This window comes from Vigna unguiculata, chromosome 9 (assembly GCF_004118075.2).
Source record: "Vigna unguiculata cultivar IT97K-499-35 chromosome 9, ASM411807v1, whole genome shotgun sequence".
Classification (NCBI taxonomy): Eukaryota; Viridiplantae; Streptophyta; class Magnoliopsida; order Fabales; family Fabaceae; genus Vigna; species Vigna unguiculata.
Genome location: NC_040287.1, coordinates 39,645,145 through 39,668,395, shown reverse-complemented (window position 1 = coordinate 39,668,395; position 23,251 = coordinate 39,645,145). Strand labels below are relative to the sequence as shown.

The 23,251-nt window shown below is 30.1% G+C and overlaps 2 protein-coding genes across 2 annotated transcripts; both read right to left on the bottom strand.

The window, feature by feature from the left end:
• Positions 1-17,337: 17,337 nt before the first annotated feature.
• On the bottom strand, positions 17,338-18,167 carry LOC114164516 (pectinesterase inhibitor 10-like). Its single transcript, XM_028049227.1, has one exon. It carries the CDS (start codon positions 17,974-17,976, stop codon positions 17,461-17,463), a length of 516 nt encoding a protein of 171 aa, XP_027905028.1. The 5' UTR covers positions 17,977-18,167; the 3' UTR covers positions 17,338-17,460.
• Positions 18,168-18,889: 722 nt separating this feature from the next.
• Positions 18,890-22,357, bottom strand: LOC114163004 (U-box domain-containing protein 35-like). The gene is made up of 8 exons (XM_028047046.1): positions 22,093-22,357; positions 21,874-21,956; positions 21,666-21,787; positions 21,357-21,563; positions 20,988-21,234; positions 20,792-20,893; positions 20,139-20,567; positions 18,890-19,990 (listed from the first exon to the last, which is right to left on the bottom strand). The coding sequence occupies exons 1-8, from the start codon at positions 22,238-22,240 to the stop codon at positions 19,187-19,189; spliced, it is 2,142 nt and encodes a 713-aa protein (XP_027902847.1). The 5' UTR covers positions 22,241-22,357; the 3' UTR covers positions 18,890-19,186.
• Between the last annotated feature and the right edge of the window lie 894 nt (positions 22,358-23,251).

The window sequence follows — 23,251 nt, the reverse complement described above, 5'->3', positions numbered from 1 at the left end:
ATTGGTGGTAGTAATTGATTTATTGTCTGAATCAGTGATTAAATTAGTGACTGATTCAATGATCGAATCGGTACTTGATTTAGTGATCAATTTAATTACTAATTTATTTGTAATTTAATGACAAATTATTTGGTCACTAATGATATTTCTATTTAATTTTAACCACTTCAAACATAATTTAATAATTAGTTCTCTAAGGTATCTTTTTATCATACCTTAATTATACATTTGATTTCCTTTGTGCAATTTCTTTCAATATCTCAAATTATTTCTAAAACACACATTTGTTAGTTTTTTAATATTTTTATTTATTATTTATTTTCATCATGTAGAATAATATTTCGATATATTCTATCTAATTATTTGTTATTTTATAACTCATTATTAATCATACTGTAATTTTTTCACTTTAATTGTATAAATAACTTTTATTTACTACAATATAAAAATAAATTTAATGTAATTGCTATGAATATTTATTTGTCATTATCCAACATATATTGAAGTTCAAAAGATACAAAATCTATGTCAAAATTTTATTATTATGTTTATTATTTGTTCTTTGTGTCATTTTGATCAAGTGATGTATTATAATTTTTATTAGTGTATAAAAAAAATATTCATTAGAATTTAAAAAATTGAAGTAAACAAACATTTAAAATATATTTTAATTTGAATATTTGTTTCCTTTTATATTTTTTTGAAATATTTTTTAATTTTATCAACTAAGTTTCATCAATGTTGTAGTTTGCAAATTTAATAAATGTTTTGGTTGTCATGAAATTTTATTTGGTATTCTAATCTAAAATGTAGACAATTATAATTTATTTCAAAGTATTTGATATGGGAGAAATAATCATCCTCCTAATATTGAATATTTGATAATATTACGTTTTCTTTACCGTAATTTTTTTTTCTTTTATAAATATTAATATTGAAATAGTTAGAACGCGGGTACGGGTATGGGTACGAGATTATACCCGTTACCCGGTGGGGATGAGGATGAGACAAAAGTTTGATACCCGTTGGGTTTAGGTATGGGGATGAGGATGAATTTTTTGTGCGAGGATGAATATAAAATAGCGAAACTCGTCCCCTCCCCGCCCCGTTGCCATCCCTAATTCTAACAACAAACTGACATCTTTTGGTCAATAAGTCATACCAATTGGCAGGTCAACCGACCCGACCAACTAGTGGGCAAACCGTCCTGACTGAGTGCAGGAAGACTCCTTGACCGACTGGTGGATTGACTATCCCGACTGAATAGCAAGACCGATCGATTGCAAAATAAATGTCATATTAACACTTAGTCAATAATAATCACAAATCAACTAACTAATGGTGATTAAGGTGAGATTGAACCATGACTATACTGGCAAGAAGGTAAAAGCCCATAGCACTAATTATAAATATACAGAATATGGTTGTTCATACTCATACATCACTGCATATAAGCATTAGAGTATTTTTTGCCAGTATCATCCAAGCAATTTTGGACGAACGAAAGACCTTGAAAATCAAACTAACAAGATATAGGAGTGGTGCAAGACAAACTATTAATCGAGAGAAACAACCATAAATAGGAGCAACACAGTACAAACTATCAGGAAATTGAGATTATACATCTGAACATAGAAATATGAGTTACTTTATAATTTCATTATTTTAAATTTACAATTAATTTTTAATTTAATTAACTATTTAAAATAAAATTATGAAAAATATTTATTTTCTAACTAATTATGATGACTATATTTTTAAAAACTAATAATAAATTTTATTAACAATTTTGATAAAAATAAATTTTTTATTATTTTTTTATTATAATAAAATTGTTGATATATACGTATAGGTGATGAGAATATTAAGAAAGCATAATTATATATTGATTATAATAAAAATGTTAAAATATTATTATAATTTGTCATGTACAATTATGATTTGAAACTTTTTTTTTTCTCTCTCCTTTACTTTCACCATTAAATTTAAAAATTTTACATTATTGAATACACATTGTTATAGTATCTACCTGTTAGTCCTACAAATAATAATTTTTAACTAAGTAATAATATATTTTTTAATGTGTTTCCATAATATATTTGTTCTCTCTTTCATAATTTATCTTGAATTGAATTTTAATGATGAATGGAAAATATTTCAAATTAAAAACCAATGTAAGAATTAAAATTTAAAAAACATTGTTAAATTATTATAAGCTCTTGAAATTAGGTAAATCATTTTAACTTTGGATAATGTCCAATTACAAGGTTCTAAAGTAGGATCATATCATATTTCACTATTTGAAATTTAATTTTGTTCACTGTGTTAGATAATGACATTCAAATGAAATTTAATGTTATTATTGAAATTTTTATCTTTACAATAATTAAGGTTCTTATTGAATATATTAAGACATGTGAATGAGAGAGTCTAAATAATTAAAATAAATGAATGAAAATTTAGGTTTTAATGAAAATAAATATTTTTCCAGTAAACATATTCGATAATTGGAATAAATTACATTATCTTATATAGTAAATAAAATAAAGTATTACATCACTAAAATTATATATAAAATATTTCTAGTGACAAGCTAACTATTTTATTTATGATTTTTTTAGATTCAACTATTGCAAGTATATAATTAAAGTTTTTGTATATATTTTAAAATATATCACATTAATTTGTATTCGTTACAATAATGTAGATTCCAGTAGATTTTATGAGTAAAATATTTTATTAAATCATGTATAAGCTCGATAGTGATATATTTTTATTAAAACAGGTAGAATTTGATTTTAGTTTTTCAATATCATTCTGTTTGAAATTTTGTTTCCCTAAACCATTTTTTTTTCTTTTTAAATTATCATCGAAATCATTTAGAAGTGCAAAAGTTATATATTTTAAATTTAGCAGAAAAAAGCAATAACAAAAGATATACATTAAAATATTTGGAAGGAATAAAAAGATGTTTTATCTTGAAGTCCCAATATTTATACTTTTTTTTTTAAACAGTCAACTATCCATATAAAAGTTGAATACTTCTCTCACTCTCTCTCTCTCTCTTTTCAAATTCTCAACAATTCCTAATAGCAAATTATTATTGAATATTTTAACACTGCATCTTAAAATATTTAAAGTTCTAATATCTATTTTTTTATACTTTATTTAGGAAAAAATTATGTAGAATGATATAGTTGATTCATTCTATCTATCTATCTATATATATATATATATATATATATATATATATATATATATATATATATATATATATATATATATATTATGAACTTTTAATGAATTAACCTATTCTTTAACAGAGTGATATCAAAAACATATTATTATTTTTTTTTCCATTTTGTAATTGTCTTTTGGTTCTCAAAGAATTGGTTGTGGTTATGTTGCTTTGCTACAAACTCAACAAGATTGTTTGACATTTGCTGAACTATTATTATCTTGTTTAAATTCTTAGTTTTTAGTGTTGAAATTAAATCTTCGTCATTTTTCTTTAATTCAATTTTTTATTCAAAAAATGTTATAAACTTAATAAGTTGAAACATTTTAAAGTTTTTCTTGAAACTTATAATACAAATATTAAATTTTAATATAAAAATAAAAAAATTTATTTTATAACTTTTTAAAACCTAATTTCTATTTAGTAAACTTTTAAATTTGAATATATTTTTCACTGAACTTTTGAGTGTTAAATTTTATTTTTTTGGATCAAATAAAGATTCAGCTGAGCTCATGGACCTTACATATTGGGCCTACATGAACAAGGGAATTGGGCCCTCTTGCAAAATTAGAAAAAATCCCTTTCATTTTGGTTCTCTTCACTTTTTATGTTTCGGTTTTTCCAGAGCGTCTTATGTTTTCACCATTAGCTATCTTCCCAGTTATTTCATTTTATTGTAACAAATGTTTCTGAAAATATTATTTCTGCTAAACAATTACATGATAACCTAGTTAAGGGTGGTAAATAATCTTAATAAAATTGAAAACTTGCAACTGTTACTTAAAAAAATGCATTTTTTATGTAATTTGATTTGCGATCATGCTCAAAACCAAATTGTAAGCATATTAAATTTATATTATTTTTCAACAAATTATATATATCTTTGGAAAAAAAAATCAAGATTATTTTGATTTATGATGTACAATTTAATCAAGTGTTTGTTTTTTTTTTCAAGAGATTTGATGTTTTTTTATTGTTTTATATATTTAAATTTCTATTTAATAAGTATTGAGAAAAAAAAATCATGAAAAAAAATAGAGTATATTGATTTAATTAAGTTGATAGAAAGAACAAAAAAATTATATTGGAACCCATTATATTTGTAAAAATGTATCTATAAATAAATAAGATAAATAACTTTGTAATGGATAAACGATTGAAATAAATTAGTTACCTACAAATTTGTTCAAATATGAATGTAAGTATGAGTAATATAATACTTAATTTGTCCCATACTCACACATATTATATATGTAATAATTCAATTCAAATTATTAACATAATTATATGCCCTATTAATTATTATTTTTATTATTAAAATGTATAAATATTGATTTTTAAGGAATAATTATTGTTAAGTAATAATAACAATAGTTAACAATAACTTGTGATAGAGTACAGCCAAGGAAGTTTTTGAAGGGTCATCTCACACAACCTTTTCTGACTAGCGGTGGCACGACGGTAAAAATGTAGGGAAAAGGAAAATGAAAATGTAGGAAAAAGAAACTCACATTTTTTTTTTTTGCATAAAAGTACTGAATTTTAATAACGATTATTTCGACGATTATATTAAACTGATATTAAAATATTTTAATGATGCTAAATTATATATATATAACCGACAAAAATAAAAATGGAGAAAGATATAACCACCACTATGACCCCTATATATCTACTGTTGCATTGTAATTATGATTTATATATATGAGTTTCAGCTAGGTTAATCCAACTACTTGTTTATAAAGTTTGGACTGAATGCTAACATACCACAAACTAGGTAAAATTATTTTCATTGTTATTGTGAAAACTTTATGTATCCTCATAACAGAATTTATTTTCAATTCAACTATATGTACAATTTTATTGGATTTTATGTAATATAAGTCGACACATATGATATTTTATCAACTTTTATTTAAGGGTAGAAGAAATAAACAAACAATTAATTTAATTTTGCCAGTACTAGTCAACATTTTTCAATTTAGAGACTTTGATCTAGCTGCAAAGTTCTGAAAGAATTTAGTAAATTAATATAACTTAGGTTTATTGTATTTGTATCCTTAGCATATCCTAGGTTACGGGCCCATTTCTTTACAATAATATTACTTTGCTTTTTATAAGAATAATTAATGTTTAAGCTCTGAAAATCATTTTTAGTGCAAACAAATGAATCTATATTAGTTCAGACAAGGATTGAATCTTAGCTTAGTGTGAAAATAGTAAAAGTTGAATCTAATACTCTGTATTTGAAGTGCTATGATGATTATATTTGAACTTTGGATTTTTAAATTGCGGTGCATGAAGAAAACAAAAAACTAACTGATAACTGATAAAGGTTTAGAGCTATGAGACATAGCCATATAGCCATGGGATACAGTGACACGTGCTCACGCTTCACATTTGTTTTCAATGAACTATATCGTGCAATCAAATGTTTCAATTATTTTAAACTTTGGATTTTCAAGGATAGTATAGTATCATTCTTTTTACAAGGACAAGAACAATATTCATGATTCACTCCAGATTCGTTGATACTAAAATTTTAAATTTATTTGCTAACTGCAGAGACGAAGGAGATGTATTTTGACAACTTGAAAGAAATGATTTCATTCTACATATTCATTTTTTCCCCATTCAGGTTTTTACGCTGACAAAAGTGTTGTGGTTGGAGTAAATGCACAGTGTGCGTGGTCAGAAATATGGCAAAGGTAGACCAAAAAGACCACTGCATGCACGTTACTGTGCAACGCTGCACAGTGTTTTTGTGGTTACATGTGAGCAGACCTGAATTTTTCTTATTTCAAGACATACAATTTGATTTCTGCAACGTTGTTTGATACTTCAACTGTGTTGTTTCAATTAATGAACAGAGAAAATGAATGGTGCAAGAGAGAGATCTTACCAAAGCAAATTAATTACTGGTCAGACACCATTTGATTAGCCTTTGTCTTCATTTAATGAAAAACAAAACTATTAATTGATTTAAATCTCTTTGAAACTCTGCATGCACCAACGGTGTGATATTGATGTCTTTCATTAAACACTTAATATATAAAATATCAATACGCTTATGTGAATCTTCAAAGTATAATGTTAGTAACACACTTTTAAATATACAGTCTATAGAGATCAAACTATAATTTACAGCACCAAAAGTATCTTATCTTATGATAAAAAGTGCGTTGAAAACTGTGTTAAAGAATATTCTATTAAGGATAACAAGCACCAAGTTAACCTGAGGCATTGCTTTGCAGAATCTATTGCTGATACAAATTAGATTGCATATGTTAGTTTTTTGCAGGTAGAACTATTTACAAATATCTATGTATGATGCTAGAAACTTTATTTTAGAAACAGTGTACCTTATTCCACTGGTAGAAGCTAAGGCACACTCTTACTATTGAGAAATAGAACAAAAGGAATAAAGTTGAATTTCTTTTGTAAAGACTAAAAATAAGGGAAAGAAGGAGTAAAGGAGGAGTCTGATTTTTTATTCATTTTTTTTTGCACTGTTCTGAGTTACACTTTCAAACTTTCAAAATACTGATGATATTTTAAAATTATTTTTCCTATATTTTAAAACATCAAAAAAATTTAAATTATCTGCTGAACTTATAATGTGTCTTTATAATATACTGATTATTATTAATATCGACATTTTAAAATATATTAAAATAATATTTAAAAATATTAATACAGTAGATAATAACATAGAAAAATCAATAAAAAATTTAAATTAGACGAGGGTGAGAAGCAGAAAAAAATGTTCTGCAAGAGTGCAGTAGTTACATAGACACACCGCCAAAGTGAGCCAATGTTGGCGTGCACAGTTGACAGGAGTAAAGATATTATGAATATGTGATATGAAGCACATGGGTCCAAATTGTGGTCACATGCATGCATGCTTGGCACCATGTTAGAGAAATAAAAAAATGAGGCCATTAATTTCTGATAAGGCATGCAGCGATGTTCATTGACTGGTTTTGTTGGCCAGTTCCCAACACACTGGAGTGGTGTGTGGTGAGTATCGAATTCCAAAGGATATGTGTGCACAGTGAAAATTGTAGCCTTAGGGATTATTAGGGTTTATCACTTATATCAGTCAATTTCGTCACACCCACTTCATATCTTAAAGGAATCAAATCAATACCCCCACTTCACACCCAGCCCTACCCCAACCACACGATGTGGGATTTCAATTGGTTATTACTTCAATGATGCCGACACACAGCCAAATCAAAACAAACCATGTAAAGAGATAATTAAAATAAACACAATTACTACACCTTGCAATTATTATTATTGTTTTATTTATATATCATATGTTTTATTAGTTCTAAATATATCTAATTTAAAATAAGAGAATATAAGTATAAAATTTTGATAGCTAATATTACATACTAATTTTAATTTTAATTCATAAATTAAAATTAATTATAATTCTTTATTAATAATACATAATATGTTAAACAACAATAATTTTTAATTTGTAGATTTGGTTGTTATATTTAATTTTGTAGTGACAACCATTGATATTTTCTATGATTTTCGATTTTCGAAAACAGTGATGCAATCTCTTGAATCAATTAATTGTAATTTGACTATACATTTATCACATAGTATACATGTACAAAACTTTATGACTGAAACAAAATGATATTAACAAAAATGAAGATCTCATAAAGGTAAGAAAACATGGGATACAAATGAATTTACAAGATAAAACTTAGTGGATTATTTCTTTCAAAGATAAAACTTGATTTGTAACACATAGATTTACTTAAATAAGGCATAAACTATTTGACATTTTTCACCAATTATAAAAGTTACTACTATTTGGGTACTTTTTGACAGTGTTGCAACAAATAAACCATTATCAGAGAAACTTTATGTGATATTGGAAATTTAAAATACTTTCTTTTTATTTCACTACTCTATTGCAGCAATCAACATGTTCAACACATACTTGTCAATCATACATTTCATAAACGAACATATTGAAACTGATTACAGAAAGTTTCAATCTGAGCTTTGTCATAAGACTTAAAACTACAGGAAGGTTATCTCAAAAAGTGATGAAACCATGTTCACATGCAGTTATTCTGAAGCTGCCGAACATCGATCATTATAATCTTTCTCTACTTGTTTGGTTTTTCATTGCCCCATGTTGAAACACCTGGAATTAACGATGAACCATTATGCATCCTCTTCACTCACCAAAAAGGGTTAAAACTTTACATCATGCTCCTTCCTTATTGGGAAACCTAGCCATTTCTATCTTTCCCCTTTGTGATCCCATACACTTCATAGTTCATATCATCATTGGAAGTATAATATATAGTTATTTTTTAATATATAGTTGGCACAAAATATAGTATCATACAGGCAGGCCTCAAGATCTGCATTTCACGCCCATAATTAAGGTGTGAAACAGCCTTTGGTCCGCGTGATCAATCTATAATATACAATAAATAAATTCTCAGTGGATTTTTCCAGTCTGCAATTAAATTTTGCATTCCAGTTTATAATTTGAGTTATATTATATTATTTTGAAAGACTGAAATATGTAACAAAGACATATCTCCAAGAATATGGCTAGATGTTTTTGCAAGAAGAAATTCACACAAGAAAAAATGATTGGTTTTTGGTTCCTGGAATCGCGAGGTTCAATGTGCGATGCATCCATATTTAGCAGGGACAAAGCAGCTGAACCAATGAAAGTGGTTAATATAGAATTACACAAATTTAATATTAAATGCATATATAATGTAGGAATTGTCAAAGGCATAACGTGCCTAAAACTAAAATCACGCACTTGCTGCAATTGCTTGGAACATAGACGCTAATGACATCAATAATGTTTGAACTAAAATAAGGCATAAAGCATATATACTTTAAACTGCTTTAGCGGCGCATTAGATCTTTGTGTGACCTTTTGTGTGTATGAGGCTGTCTTGAGCAATAAGTGGCCAATATATTACTTCTTTAACGCAATTTCTTCTTCTTTTATTAAAGGAAGGGTACCTGCCATTATAGTTCCATGTGTTGTCCTTCAATTCGATCACCACCCTATTGTGTGTAGAAATAAGGGCACCATGGATATTCCTTAAAAGATGGACAACAATAATACCACATTTAAATAGTTTTTGATGCTGATATTTCAGAGCAAGAAACCATTATACCTCAATCATCGACTTTCTCATTTACGAGAATATCATACACATTGTTATTGTTATCTGAAAAGCGAATATTTTTTTAAAATATGCTTTCTTAGTTTAAACAAATTCTAGTACTACTGTTTATTGATTCAAAAGTTTTCAACAGCTATAATACCAAATTGCTGCAAATCAAACATTTAATCATCATTTGTATATAGCCGCCACTAATCAATCGTGTTTATTGTTCCTCAAAATTCTTTATCAGGAACTCCAACACCACCACCTGTCTGCGACAAAGCATGCACTCTACAACTGACCTAATTGAATAGTTAATTGTTTTGCTACTGTTTCTGTTGTGTCTTACATTAACCGAGCAAAGTTTTAAGTACTAAGCAAATCTTGAAGGCCCCGAATTTCAGACACAATATAAAATACAATATCTATAGGAAAAATAAGATCAAATACACACGAGAGAGACTCTTATGTATTTTCGGAATAAGAAAAATATTCCATTCTTATCAATTTTATTTTTTATTGGAATAAGAAAAATATTCCATTCTTATCAATGAATGTGGATCACAATAGTTATAAAAAAGAAAATAGTTAAGAGAAATAAAAGCAAAACCCAAACCCCATCTTTCATTATGAAATGAAAATCTAATCTTTCACCCTCCTCCCTCAGTATAAGGACTAGGAAACCTGTTCCTCACCCAGCTCAATCACTTATACAGATATAAGTAAAAAAAATGTACCAAAGAATATATATATATATATATATATATATATATATATATGAATGACTAAACTTTAGTATAATTTCTAAGGTACTTTTTGATATTGCTACTAGAGTTTTATCTAGATGATATTTGTATAGTAAAATTTTCATTAAAAACGCGAATGATGAAAGTGAAACTTCATTTTGTTCGAGTACTACAAATATATTATAATGAAGTTAGATCCGAGTTTTGTCCATGTATATAGAGTACTTTAATGTTAGTCAACACCTACAGAGACTAACCATCTCTCTTTTAACCTAACTATTTTTCACCAATGTTAGTCATCTTCTGTATCCTCTCACAAGAAAAAAGAATAAGTTTATTTTAATAATTTATAGTTTACTAAATGAAAAATTATAAAAAAAATATGGATTTAGTTCAAAAGAATAATAATAAGAGAAATAATATAAAGAAAAATAAAAAGAGAAATAATATAAAGAAAAATAAAAATGAACGTTTTCGAAAGAAATATAAAATGAAGGTATAATAATATATAAAAGTAAATGTTAATAACTTAGAGAACAGTTAGAAGTTTAAGAATCAAATCAGTTATAACCTGTGAACCGCAAACGGACATATAGTTATAGCTTTACAAGTAATGCAATTATTATAATAATAATTGGATGATAATATAAACTTCTTCACATTATTAGCCAATTAATTAAAATTTATACAATTTTAACAATTGATGTGATTAAAAAAAGTAGTTTTTCTTTTAAATTAAATTACAGTGAGATGTGGCAGAGATACAGACCAGTCCACTTTTTATCCTTGTAATGTGATATGAAGAGAGACGAATAATGTATAGATAACAGCCGATTTTAATGTTTAAAGTACAGATAACAGAACTTTTATTCATAATTTTTTTATAGCAATATACATTAACACCTTAATTAGTAGTATACTGTTGATTTGATCTTCTTATTTTCTTTCTATTTCTATGATTTATTACATTAATTATATCACTCATCTTATGTATCTTTCATGATGTTTACAAAACTTTTACTATTTATTTTTTGTATGCACTCACAGTAATAATAAAAAAAAACAAAAAAAGATTTCTCTTTAACTGAAAACACAAGAATTTTTCTTCTAGATGCAGAATTGAAGATAGGGCATCAATTAAGGGATGTTGAATTGCGAGGATTGGAGGGTTAATAGATTTAGAATTACAAGATGCGTTGGTAACAACAATGAATAAATGGGTTTTGTAGTTGGGCTAGTTGCATTGCATATGGGTGGAGAGATCATAAAGATAAAGTCTCAACACTTCTTTTTTATGCTTTCTCTCTTCTTCCTTTTTTTTCTCTTCTGTGAAAAATGTTTAAAATATTGCAGAATGGTCAGTGGGAGATAAACTCACATTTATTCCTCACATATACATGATGCAAGCAAATTCTCTTTAAGCTTCTATATAAACCCCTATCTCCCTCAACCTCTTCACACAACATCTCAAACCTTGATATCTCTTCCTTTTACACATATTCAAATGTGACAACCTTTTTGTTAAATCCAGAGGAATTCTTTGTCTCCTTATAACCCTTCTTACCCTTTTCAGAAACCGGAGGAGCCACTCAATTTTTCATAGATTCTGCACAAGTCAAAGGGTAAAGAGGAGGTGACAGAAGAGAGTGAGCACACATGGTGTTTCTTGCAGATAACATGCTTGAAGCTATGCGTGCTTACTCTCTATCTGTCACCCCACCACCATATATACTTTGTTTATTTATTTTCTAGCTTTCCCTTTTGTTGCTTAGACTAACCCTAAGTTGCAGCTATTAGGACCTCACTATCAGCCAAATAATATCAACACAACATCGATCTGATACATGTTTCAGGTATATGCGTTTCTCAGATTGTTCTTAATTAGTTCTTGCTTCTTAGCATGCTGAGCTGCAGTACCTAGCTACTTCATCAAAACCTTATTTAACACCTGTCTCCGAGGCAGCCATGTGCTTCGATACAGAATCTATTTTAACAATTATAATTATCTAACTCTAATTGCTTCATCAATGTTGTTGTTCTCTGTCAATATACTGTTATGATGAATATGAGACCGAGTAATCATGATTAATTAATTAATTAAAAGCATCTGGAAAACCTAGCTCGTCTTTTCATTCAATTCAGACAGTCAAGAAACATGGTTTTTCTTTGATGACATTGCTTTGGGTGTATCCATCTTTAAAAGAGATAACCGGAGATATATCTCAAGTCTATTCATGGAAAAAGGTATTTATATATCTCTTATCCTTAGGGTTTTTTAGATTTTCAAGGTTAAGAAAACTGATTTTCTGTAATTTCTTTCTCCTTCGAACAGATATTGCATTCTGATCACGGCTTTTAATTAATTTTTTGTAACTCAGGCAATCTGAGTAGGAACTTTTTGGATCTTGAAAAGACGCTGGAATTGAGAAAATATCATGAACTTGGGGAGGAATTTCTTTCTGATATATCTACTGATTTTTTTATCCCATTAACTTTAACACGATTCACCAACGTAGAAGGAAAAAGTAATCTGATGTAAGAGAAGGAGTATTTTTTGTACTGCCATAAACAAAAATTTCTTTTGTAGCCATTCTGGTGTTATGGGGAGGAAATTCCCTATTTTTCCCTTGTGAAAGGAAACAGAAGGTTAAAACTATATATTGTTGTCTTCTTTCTGTGCACTCTAGGGTTTGCTGAAATGTAAGTTTCACACTCTGAGATTGTGACAATCTTTCTGGTAAACTATATATTGTTGTCTTCTTTCTAACCACAATGATGTATTTTCTTTGTAGTTAGAAAGGGAAGAGAGAGTCTGGTCCATGCATTGCTTGATTTTCAAAGAAATGAGATATATGGCATGAATGTGTAAATGTTTGTTCCATATTTGTTGCAGTTGTTCAAATTAAATTGGCATCAGATTGATACCAATTACGAAGAGGAATCGGAGAAAATATCTTTAGTTGACTACACTCAAAGGTTGAATTCTGTGGAAACCCTCAGTTAAATTAAAAGGATTCTCATCTATTCTGTAATATTAGTGATCGTTGATTGAAAGTGAAATGGTAGAACAAGAATTGATGATTTCATTTGCCAATTTTAACGCATGTGGCATCATTTCAAGACCTTCATATCTGTTTCACCTTTCAATTTCAGCAAGAATTTGATTGATCAAAATATGAAACAATTACCACTATTTAACAAGCAGAAAAAATAAATCAAAGAATTATAAACGTGTGCTATAAATTTTTATAGCATGAAATAAGAATGGTCCCAATCCATACCCCACCGTCCCACCTTCACCAAAAGGAAAAAGAATCATTTGATTAGATATAGTATAAGGAATCATCAAAATTTCTCTCATTTTTATTTCTTAAGTTCAGTTTGGTATTCTCTTGGGAAGCCATTGCACCATCATGATATTCTTATATCATATGTACTGTATATATATATATATATAGAAAGAAAGAAAATAAATAAAAAGAGAAAAATTGATTTGAGAAGTAATAACAGTAATGAGAAGTTTTATCCATTTGTAAAGATAAATAGTAAATGCAGGAGAAGAAATGAAGTTATAGAGCATGTTGTTGAGGGTTTCTTTTTATAGGTTTGAATAAAAAATTGAAGGGATGGATTGAGTAGAGTCTGTTATAGAGTGGTCCTTCTTCTTTAAATGTATGAAGCAGGTGGGTTACTGCTTTAATTTATGGATTTATTTATAAAAATTTCAGCATTAATCTTAATTAACATAACATGCCACCTCCTACCTGCAACGAAAAGGGAGAGGCCAGACAGATAACAATTATTCTATCATTCTTTCTTTTATCTTTATTATTAATATCTCATTGTTTCTTTGTAAAAAATAAAACTTTACAGAATAACTTTCATTCCAACGTTAAATATCATGTTTTCACACACACACAATATATTGCTATGATGGTCTTAAACAAAGAGTGGTTCAACATATCTGGCTTTAAATCACGCCATTGAAATTGGTATGAACTGGTAAGCTACAAATTAATTAATATTACTCCCTTATTTGAATGTTACTACCAAAATTAGAAAACATCCCTTATATTCAATCCTATCTATATAAAAAAGTGATAATGCAGAAAATGAACTAGATCTACTTCTTAGAGAAACAGCTTATGGATCACTAAACATAATCACAGTATTAGCTCACAAAAACCATTTTAAAAGATGAAGTCATTAGAGATTGTATTTGTTTGATTTTCTTTTGTTTGTTTCTATTACATTACATGGTTTTATCAACTACTTCTGTTTCATTTATATTTGTTTTTCATCTGGAAGAAGTTGTGTAAAATAATACAATGTTATATATAGAGCAAAAACTGCCTTTGTTGTTTTTAGCAATAATATTTATTATTATTATTATTATTATTGAAAGTAACGTTAAAATAAAAATTATCACTGAATACCGTTTTTATGAATTTAATTGGAATTTACTGAACTAGTAAGGAAATGTAGTTTTATATGCTGTTTATTCTTTTCATAATAATAACTTTTAAATTTATACTTCCTTTTTTTTTTTATAGATTGGTATGTAAAAATCTATATACAAAATTAAAATTGTGTTTAAATATCATATAATTAAAATTTTCGACTTCTTTTAATAAGTACATATATATCGTCCTAAGTGATGATAGATATGATATCTTTGCACAAACGTATATTTTCTATTTTTCTTTCTAACTTTATAATGCTTTAAATTTCTTTTTAAATGCAACATAATTGTTTTCAAAATATATATAAAGTATTCAATATTTTTATTTAATAAATAAGAAAGTTCATATGAATTTTTTGAAATTCTTTTAACATTATATTAGAGTTTTCAATATACTTAAAAAATTCAATAATATATTTTTTTGCATTCCATATATGATGATTTTTAAATTTTAAAAATTGAGTAAATGATTTAATTTTATTCGGATGTAAATCATTCTCATAGTATGGATAAATGAGTTGCACAAATCTCAAATATGAGTCGCACAAAAAATGACACTAATTTTTTAAAGTATAATGTTTCACAATTTATTTCCGTTTCAAGTTATCTATAGTTTAAGATTTCTATACATAGATTAAGAAAAATAATAAACACCTGCCTCTTCTATACAATTTTACTCAAACAGTCTCACATTTTCTATAAATAAATTAAATAAACGTAAATTGCGGTGGTTGAATATTAAATTATGTGACAATGAATTTGAAAAAAAAATACACTGAGAACGTGATTTTTTTTTTTGGAATAATTAAAAAAATAACTAAAACTGGAAATAATTTGAGACAGAGGCAATACAACTATATCCTCTACCATACTTTTTTAACATTCATTTTATATTATTTATCAAAATTTATTAGAAACAGATATTTCATAAATGAGAATGACATTCATTAAATTTACAATTTTTTGATAAACTTCAATTAAAAAATGTGTTAGAAATTATAATTATTTTCTCACAAATAGAAATGCAAAAGGTAAAAAATTAATGGAGAAAGTTAGTATAGATGAAGAAATATATTAGTTCTAACATATAATAAACTTTTTAAAATATCAATATTAAAAGAATGTGAGTCAATGAACATAGTTTTCATTGAAAGGAAATTATGGAATCCATATTTTCTATTGAATTTTTTATATTGAGGTTTCAAACTGCATTGCTTTTGTTATATTAAGAATGTTTTTGTTAGAAGTTTGGTTTTAACTAGAGATAAGACTAATTCACAATATATAAATGGGATGCAAACTTCATCTTACATCTTCTTACAAACCGGTTTTGTAGGGTTGAATTAGACTTAAAACTCATTTCTAATATGATATCAGAGTCAGATTAGAGTCTATCTTAATGAGTTTTCTTGAACATTCTTTGTCAATATATTTTACTCACCAAAGAAACAACTAAAAAAAATCCAAATTTGAAGGAGCTTTTATCATGAAATGTCTTGAGCTTAAAATTTAGTGAATGTGTTTGTTTGACATGGATTATAGTTTATGTGATACAACGAAGGTGACCTTAAAAACGTATATTCGAACACGATGAAAGGAGTGAAATGGTTTAGAAGGAAGTGAAGAAAATCTGAGAGCTTTTGGGATTTTGAATTGTGAAGAGTTTGAATAAAAAAATAGAAGAAAGCACAACCGAAAGGTATCGGTGTCCCCACACTAAGAAGATTGATGCTACATGTTTTCTTTTCGTTGGACTTATCCATTTTCTAACCCTTTTTTTGTTTTTCTTCTTTTTTAATTTTGTTTTCTTCTCAAGTTTTAGTAGGTCTATAAGGAAGTGGTCCTCTTGTTCTAACTTTAGGACTTCCTAGGGGTTTGTTTTTTCATAAGACGACACATAATAAGATAACATACAAACTTATAATAAAACATCATGTTTTAAGATACGAATAAGATAAACATTAATTTTATTTAACATTTAGCGTTGTGATTTTTCTTTTTAACTTCTAACGCATCATTGACAGTGCGAGGAAATTGTTGGGTGCAGTAAGCAAAAGCTTATCAAATGTGGTCGAATTTGGCCCAACTAGTTCCAACCCACCCGCCCAACTAGAAGCAACATTTGGGGAAAGCCAAGCCCATTTCTTACAGCCCACAAGCTACTGTAATTTTGGATTTTTGAACTTAATGAGGAGGACAATCATATTTTAAGAGCTTTAATGTTATATAACCAACGTACAATCAATTATATGTTTTATTTATATTTATTATTATCATCATTTAAATATAATGTTTTATTATTCGAAAAATGTTATCAAAGAGTTGTTTAAAAATGTGATTGTAGGAAGTAAAATTTTCCTATGTTGGCTCCTCAATTTAATTTCAATCAAAATGTGTATGATGTATATGGAAAAGGGAAATTATACTTTAACTTACCATTGAACAAAAAAAAAATCTACTTAACAACTTCATCATAATAGTATAATAATATATATAATACTTTAAATTAAAAAATGTAATTAAAATATTAATACAATTGATTTTTCGGTAATTATTTTCTTTTATGAAGAGGTTAACATATCAAAAATCCAATGTTATATTGTAGAAAGAATCGCTTACTTTCATTTAGAACAGGGTTTTAGCTTCTCCGGCAGACACAGCAAACGGGACAAACGAGAAAAAGGGATAGAGAAGAAGGGTTGCAGGAACAGACCAAAATCATTTGTAACACAGATTATTTGCCACAAAATTACAAATACGATGTAAAAGAAAACAAAAACAGTGCATTTGAGACTTTCATCAGTACATGTAACGGAGACCAAACAACACATTAATTTGACCTTATAGAACAAAACTACTGGCTACCAACAATAGGAAGAATAACAAGAGAAGAAAGGGTGCATGAACAGAAAGAGAAGAAGCAGTGGAAGCGTAGAAATAGTAATAGGGATAGGAAAAGTCATGCGGCGCTGAGACCACCGTAGGTAGGGGCTGTCCTAAACCTGAAGGTGGTGGGGGTGGTGGAGGAGCCCCTGAAGAATGCGACTGCGGTGGAGGTGGTGCTAGTTTGGGCTTGGAAGGAGGTGGAGGTGGTGAGAAATAGGAATTATAAGGTAGTGATGATGATGATGATGGAGGATGCGGAGGTGAAGGTGGGGGTGTGATGAGCGATGGAGGAGGGGGTGAACATATCACAGGACATGTGGAGCAGTCGCTGATGCAGAAAAGGGCGCTTGAGGGATCTTCTGCTTTGTCCTCCCATGTCACCCTCGTAAACAAAGCAAGCACAATGAAGGAAACCTTCATCCATGAAAACAGCTTTTTTGTAATGAACCCTGAATTGCTGATGTGACTCATTTGGACTGAAGCTGGGGAAGCTCGGAGAAACTGAGAAGGTGTGGTGATAGGGTTTGGTAGTAGTGGTGGTGATGCTCGTTTTTTTGTGATGTGCAAGGTTTGAAGAATCGGGTGACTTGCAGAACTAACAAAGGTGGCTACTTCCTGTAATGAAAATGATTCTTTGGGGAAACTTGATTTCAGAATCTTTGTTCATGCTTCCTCTGTATGTCATCTAAATACTTGTTCAGGTTAAAAACTAGAAATATCAATTATATTATTGATGTTATGAATTACTATTCTCGTTCTTTAAATAATTAAATGATAATTGTTTTATAAAATTTGTTAGTTTATTGAGAAATTAGGTTGAGTTGTATATTTTTCATATATGGTTTATAGTAATCGAAAGTTGTGATTTTATATATATTTGACTTATTATTGAACTATTCCTAACAAATTACTATGTTAATGACAGTGTGACAGAACAGGACTACGAGTTCAATTTCATACTTATATATCGTGAATATAATCTGGGGATAAGAGGACCCATATCATGATTCATTATATCATTTTGTAGTTAGGACTTCAGAAAATGTAATTCTGAACCTTTTCATTTTAATGGTAAGGGAATCCAAAGCAATGCTTCTTTAGCAATAATCTCTCCCTTTTTCTTATACCAATCTCCAAACATAGTCCATCTCACTTTATCTCGATCTTATTATATACTTTGCTTTGCAAGCGGAAATTCGGAGCCTCCTTTTTACTTAAAGTTGTTGCAAATTCTTATAAAGCGTGGCATTATGACAACGCATGAACGAACTTCCCGCACATAATTCATGGTGAAAAGAAATTGAAAAGAATTTACACGATAGAACTACTTCATTTTTCAACTCACAGAATTTATATATATAATTTGAGCGTTTTCTGAATCTCAGTGCTCTTAGTCTGTCACCGTCAACCTTTAACAGCAGCAATGTTCCTTTCTTGGGGTAGCATTAAATTCCCCAACACCATCCAATGTATTACTTCCTAGTTGGTGGAAAACATATCAATATAATTACAACACTTTTAAGAAATTACAAAAAAAAAGTTACAACCGGAAAATGTTCTAGGAATTGAGTATTGATGGCTTGTGTTTTGCTCCTTTCAGTTGCATATACATCAATAATTTGAGTTGCATGGATTACATTTCGGTTGTTTTTGTACATGACATATAAGCCAATGCACGAACCTAGACCCTATTGGACGTCTCTGAATCTGAGTATTGACCTCGCGGAGGTGTGGGGGAACGTGAAACACAGCTATAGATCGTATCATCACTGCTGAAAGAAAATGGATCATTCTGAGGAGGCAATTCAAGTTCGCTTAACCTGGTAAGCTCAGGCAACACCTCCGTTGCAAGATTTGGTCTGTCCTTCTTGCTGAGTTGGGCACACTGCAATGCTAATTTGGCATATGATAGAGCCTCTTCCACAGGCCAATCTGTGATCACAGGGTCCAGCACTTCTTCAAACCTACCCTTTTCAACTGCCTTCCTAACTAAGTGAGCAAGGCCCATTGGAGGCTTGCCTGTGATTATCTGAAGTAGCATTATCCCCAGAGAATATATATCTGACTTTGTTGTTAGAATTCCCGTTTGTTGATACTCAGGATCAATGTAACAAAAGGTTCCAGCAGCCGAAGTCATGTAATATTGTGTCACAGTATCAGCTACAGAGGGAGGGACTAAACGTGCAAGACCAACATCACTGATTTTACTCACGTAATTCCTGTCCACCAGAATGTTGGATGGTTTGAGGTCTCGGTGCACGATGGGTTCTGGCTTGTTTTGGTGGAGGAAAAGGAGTGCAGTTGCTATCTCAGCAGATATTTCGAACCGTTTCTTCCATGGAATTGGTCTGCTGCTGTTTTTCCGGAATAATCTGTCTTCTAAGCTACCATTATCCAGGTATTCATACACTAAGCATCCATGCTCAGGACATGCACCAAGGAGGAGGACCATATGCGGATGTCTAATGCAGCTTAGTACCTCAATCTGTGAATGCAATTAATTAAGAAGGAAAAAAAAGTATATATTGTTCTTGCATTGCATTTATAGTGTCTTGATAACTAAGTGATGAAAAGGCAATGAAAAATTTAAGAGTCATACTTTTAAATATAGGAGTGAAAACTAGTGTAGTTACCTCTTGGTTGAACTGCTTCATGCCCTGAGAGGCATCGGGCCTTAAAATTTTGATTGCAACCGGGGTGTGATCAAGGTGGCCTTTAAACACAGGTCCGTATCCACCTTCACCAATTTTGTTTGACGGGGAGAACTTTTCTGTGGCCAATTCAATCTCCTCTATGGTGTATCTTCTATACCGGGTATCATTTTGAGCCAACGTAGATAATGCTCGTTCTTTCTCTTCTGCCTCTACCCTGGCCTTCTCCTCTGCATCCTTTCTTCTCTGTGCTTCCTGTTCAGCCCTCCTCCTGGCCTCCTCAGCTGCTTCCATTGCAGCTTTGGCTCTAGCCTTCTCCTTTTCTGCAATTGCAAGAGCGGCCTCTTGAGACATCCTAACTACCTCAACCCTGCGATCCTCTTCCAGTTTCCATTGACGAATCTGTTCCGCCTGTTAGTTAACCAATCATACATTCAAGAGTCATTTCATAGTTTTTCATTTCATATATAACCATAAAGAGTTAAAACCAGAACAACCTCCTCCACTGACTTCCAGTGACCATATATGAAGCATCATGGTTAAGGATGAAACTTATTCTTTATTAGTGAATGTGTTTGTCACAAAGTGGAAAATCCCTCACGTAGTATTTTTTAAAAACTTCAATAAAACGTAACCTGGTTTTTGGCTGAGATTGCTTGCTTGCAAGCTGAGCTGTACATGTCCATAGTTTGCTTCAGTTCAAGCCTCAATCTTTTCATCTCGGCTTCTAGTTCTTTCTGTGATGAAGTAATTAAATATTGGAATGTTAGGTTCATCTAACCATCTTTGTTCGGACTTTTTCACATGCAATAACATTTCTTTTACACTCACTGAGGATTGAGGAGATGATGACACGGGGAGGGATTCTGATATACCAGAATCAATTCTATTCAAATCCATTAACCCAAGCCCTGAAATTTCCCTTTCATCCATTGACCAATTTCGTGGACGAGCGGGTATATCAATGTGGTCTATTGATATACCATTTCCCGCACTCTTTGGTCTTTCTCTAGCATGTATTACTCTCATTGGTTCTGCTGCTCCTTCGTAAATGGCCCTGCTTCTAGGTATTTGTCCCCTATTTGCATGTAACCAAACCAAAATTATTAATTAAAAACATCTAACTGATGCTGATCTCAACAAAACACATATGTAACATAGATATCAAGTTGCTAGCTATGTAATTTCCATTCTTGGCACCTTAATGGTCCACCATCTGGACTGGGTGGACTTGGCGGCACAGGAATTGATTTCGGTGTAGTTAAATTTTTTGACAATGACCGTACCGCTGATCGAGCAGACACAAGCTTCAATTTCGAAATTATGTAAACAGAGCAGAAATCCGGAGCTGATTTGATCATGGCTGTTGGTATATCCTGACACTGATAGGCTTTAAGTTTTTTGAGACTGCACGCCACAACATTGTGAAACACATTAATTCGTTAGACAAAATATATATATGAAAAGGGGATAAACATACATAGAAAAAGCAGAGAAAATTAACGAAACCTTGACAAAGGGTTTTTGGCAGATGCACCGACCACGATACTATGTATGAGATTCCTGTTCGCAAACTCAAGAAGTCCTCTCACAACATCAGCATCATCGACTACGGCTTCTTTCATCATGACCTGAACGCACCAAATCAGTACTACAGTGAGTGCAAGTTTCATCAAGTACGACATTAACCGAAAATCTCATTGGCATTAATGCATACAGCTTTGCGAGTACACATTCCGCGTAAGGAATTGAAAATATTGACTACATCATCTTCGTCGGGTGGAAACACATTGGTGACATCTGCATGCATGCATGCACACGCAACATCAATAAAAGAGGGAAATCACAAACTATCTTAGGTGAATCAATTCCAATGATTATAATAAATGTTATATGACCACAAATATATGATATGCGTGAATAAGAGGGTAGCTACGATGAGAAAAGTTTTTGTGCTTGACATGGACGGCAATGATGACGGGGTTGTCAAGATGATTAACGGCCCAACGGAAAGCGTTGGCACTGTTCTTGTCTTTGTCGACGGCCACCATTGTGACGTTCTGCGGCGGGGCGGCAAGAGACATGATTGCACGTTAAGGAAGGTGCCGCCACCGGTCTGGTCCACCAAACGAAGATGCCTTGATGGAACAAGGAGAATGAAGGAGTTCCTCTGAACATCAAACCCTAACTAACCCAACTCCTCCTCCACCGTTCGTTTTTTCTTTAATTTTGGCATCGCTTTGACCAACCCTTCAATTACAAATGGAAATCAACCCAATCCATATTTGTGTTGATTTATCTATCAAACATCCATAGTTACACGTTATAAATTCAGCTAAAAAAATAAAGTGAAAAATACCTTTTTACTTTAATTAATTCAAATAATTTAATTTAAAAACTAGAGCTAATGTGAAGGTCTACCCTATTTACGACAAAAACATTAAAATGATCCAATTTTAACTTCAAAATTATCAAAATGATGTAATTTTAAAATTATGTCAGTTTGATACATGTGTAATTTTTTTAATTGAAATGTTATGGAATTTAAGTCTAATTCAACCCCACAAAATCAGTTTTATCTTACTTGATATGGAACTTCCGACATACCTCCTCACGAAATATATACATCTCGTGCGTGATCTGTTAGCAGCCCGATATCGGATGAAACAGAATATTCAAGAAAATTTGTTAAGATAGACTCTAACTTGGTTCTGATACCATATTAGAAGTGAAGTTTAAGTGTAATCGATACCAAACTTCCAAGAAAAAATCATACCAAACTAACATATTTTCTTCAAAATATACCAAGATGACACTATTTTAAATTATACCATTTTAATAATTTTGGAGTGAAAAAATGCACAATTTTAGTGTTATTGCCGTTTGATTACTGTGTTTTCACGTGTAGCACGTTTTTGTAAAGGATAGTTAGATGTTGTTTAAGAAAAGTTGTGAGGCCCGTGAGACAGGGAAAGTGGGGCAAGCTTTATCCAAATCCAATTGCATGATTGTTTACAAGGATCACCATTTTTTCTTTTTTTGGGTTTAGAAAACTTAGCTTTATAAAGCAATACCATATATTTTTAATTATATAC

Bases quoted from the DNA above. Each gene is read 5' to 3' on its own strand.
- LOC114164516 (XM_028049227.1), bottom strand. From the start codon at position 17,976: ATGAGTCACATCAGCAATTCAGGGTTCATTACAAAAAAGCTGTTTTCA.
- LOC114163004 (XM_028047046.1), bottom strand. From the start codon at position 22,240: ATGTCTCTTGCCGCCCCGCCGCAGAACGTCACAATGGTGGCCGTCGAC. The intron at 21,788-21,873 runs GTATGCATTAAT...TGGTGCGTTCAG, and splicing joins GAATGTGTACTCGCAAAGCT to GTCATGATGAAAGAAGCCGT. The intron at 21,235-21,356 runs GTGCCAAGAATG...ACATGCAAATAG, and splicing joins CCAGATGGTGGACCATTAAG to GGGACAAATACCTAGAAGCA.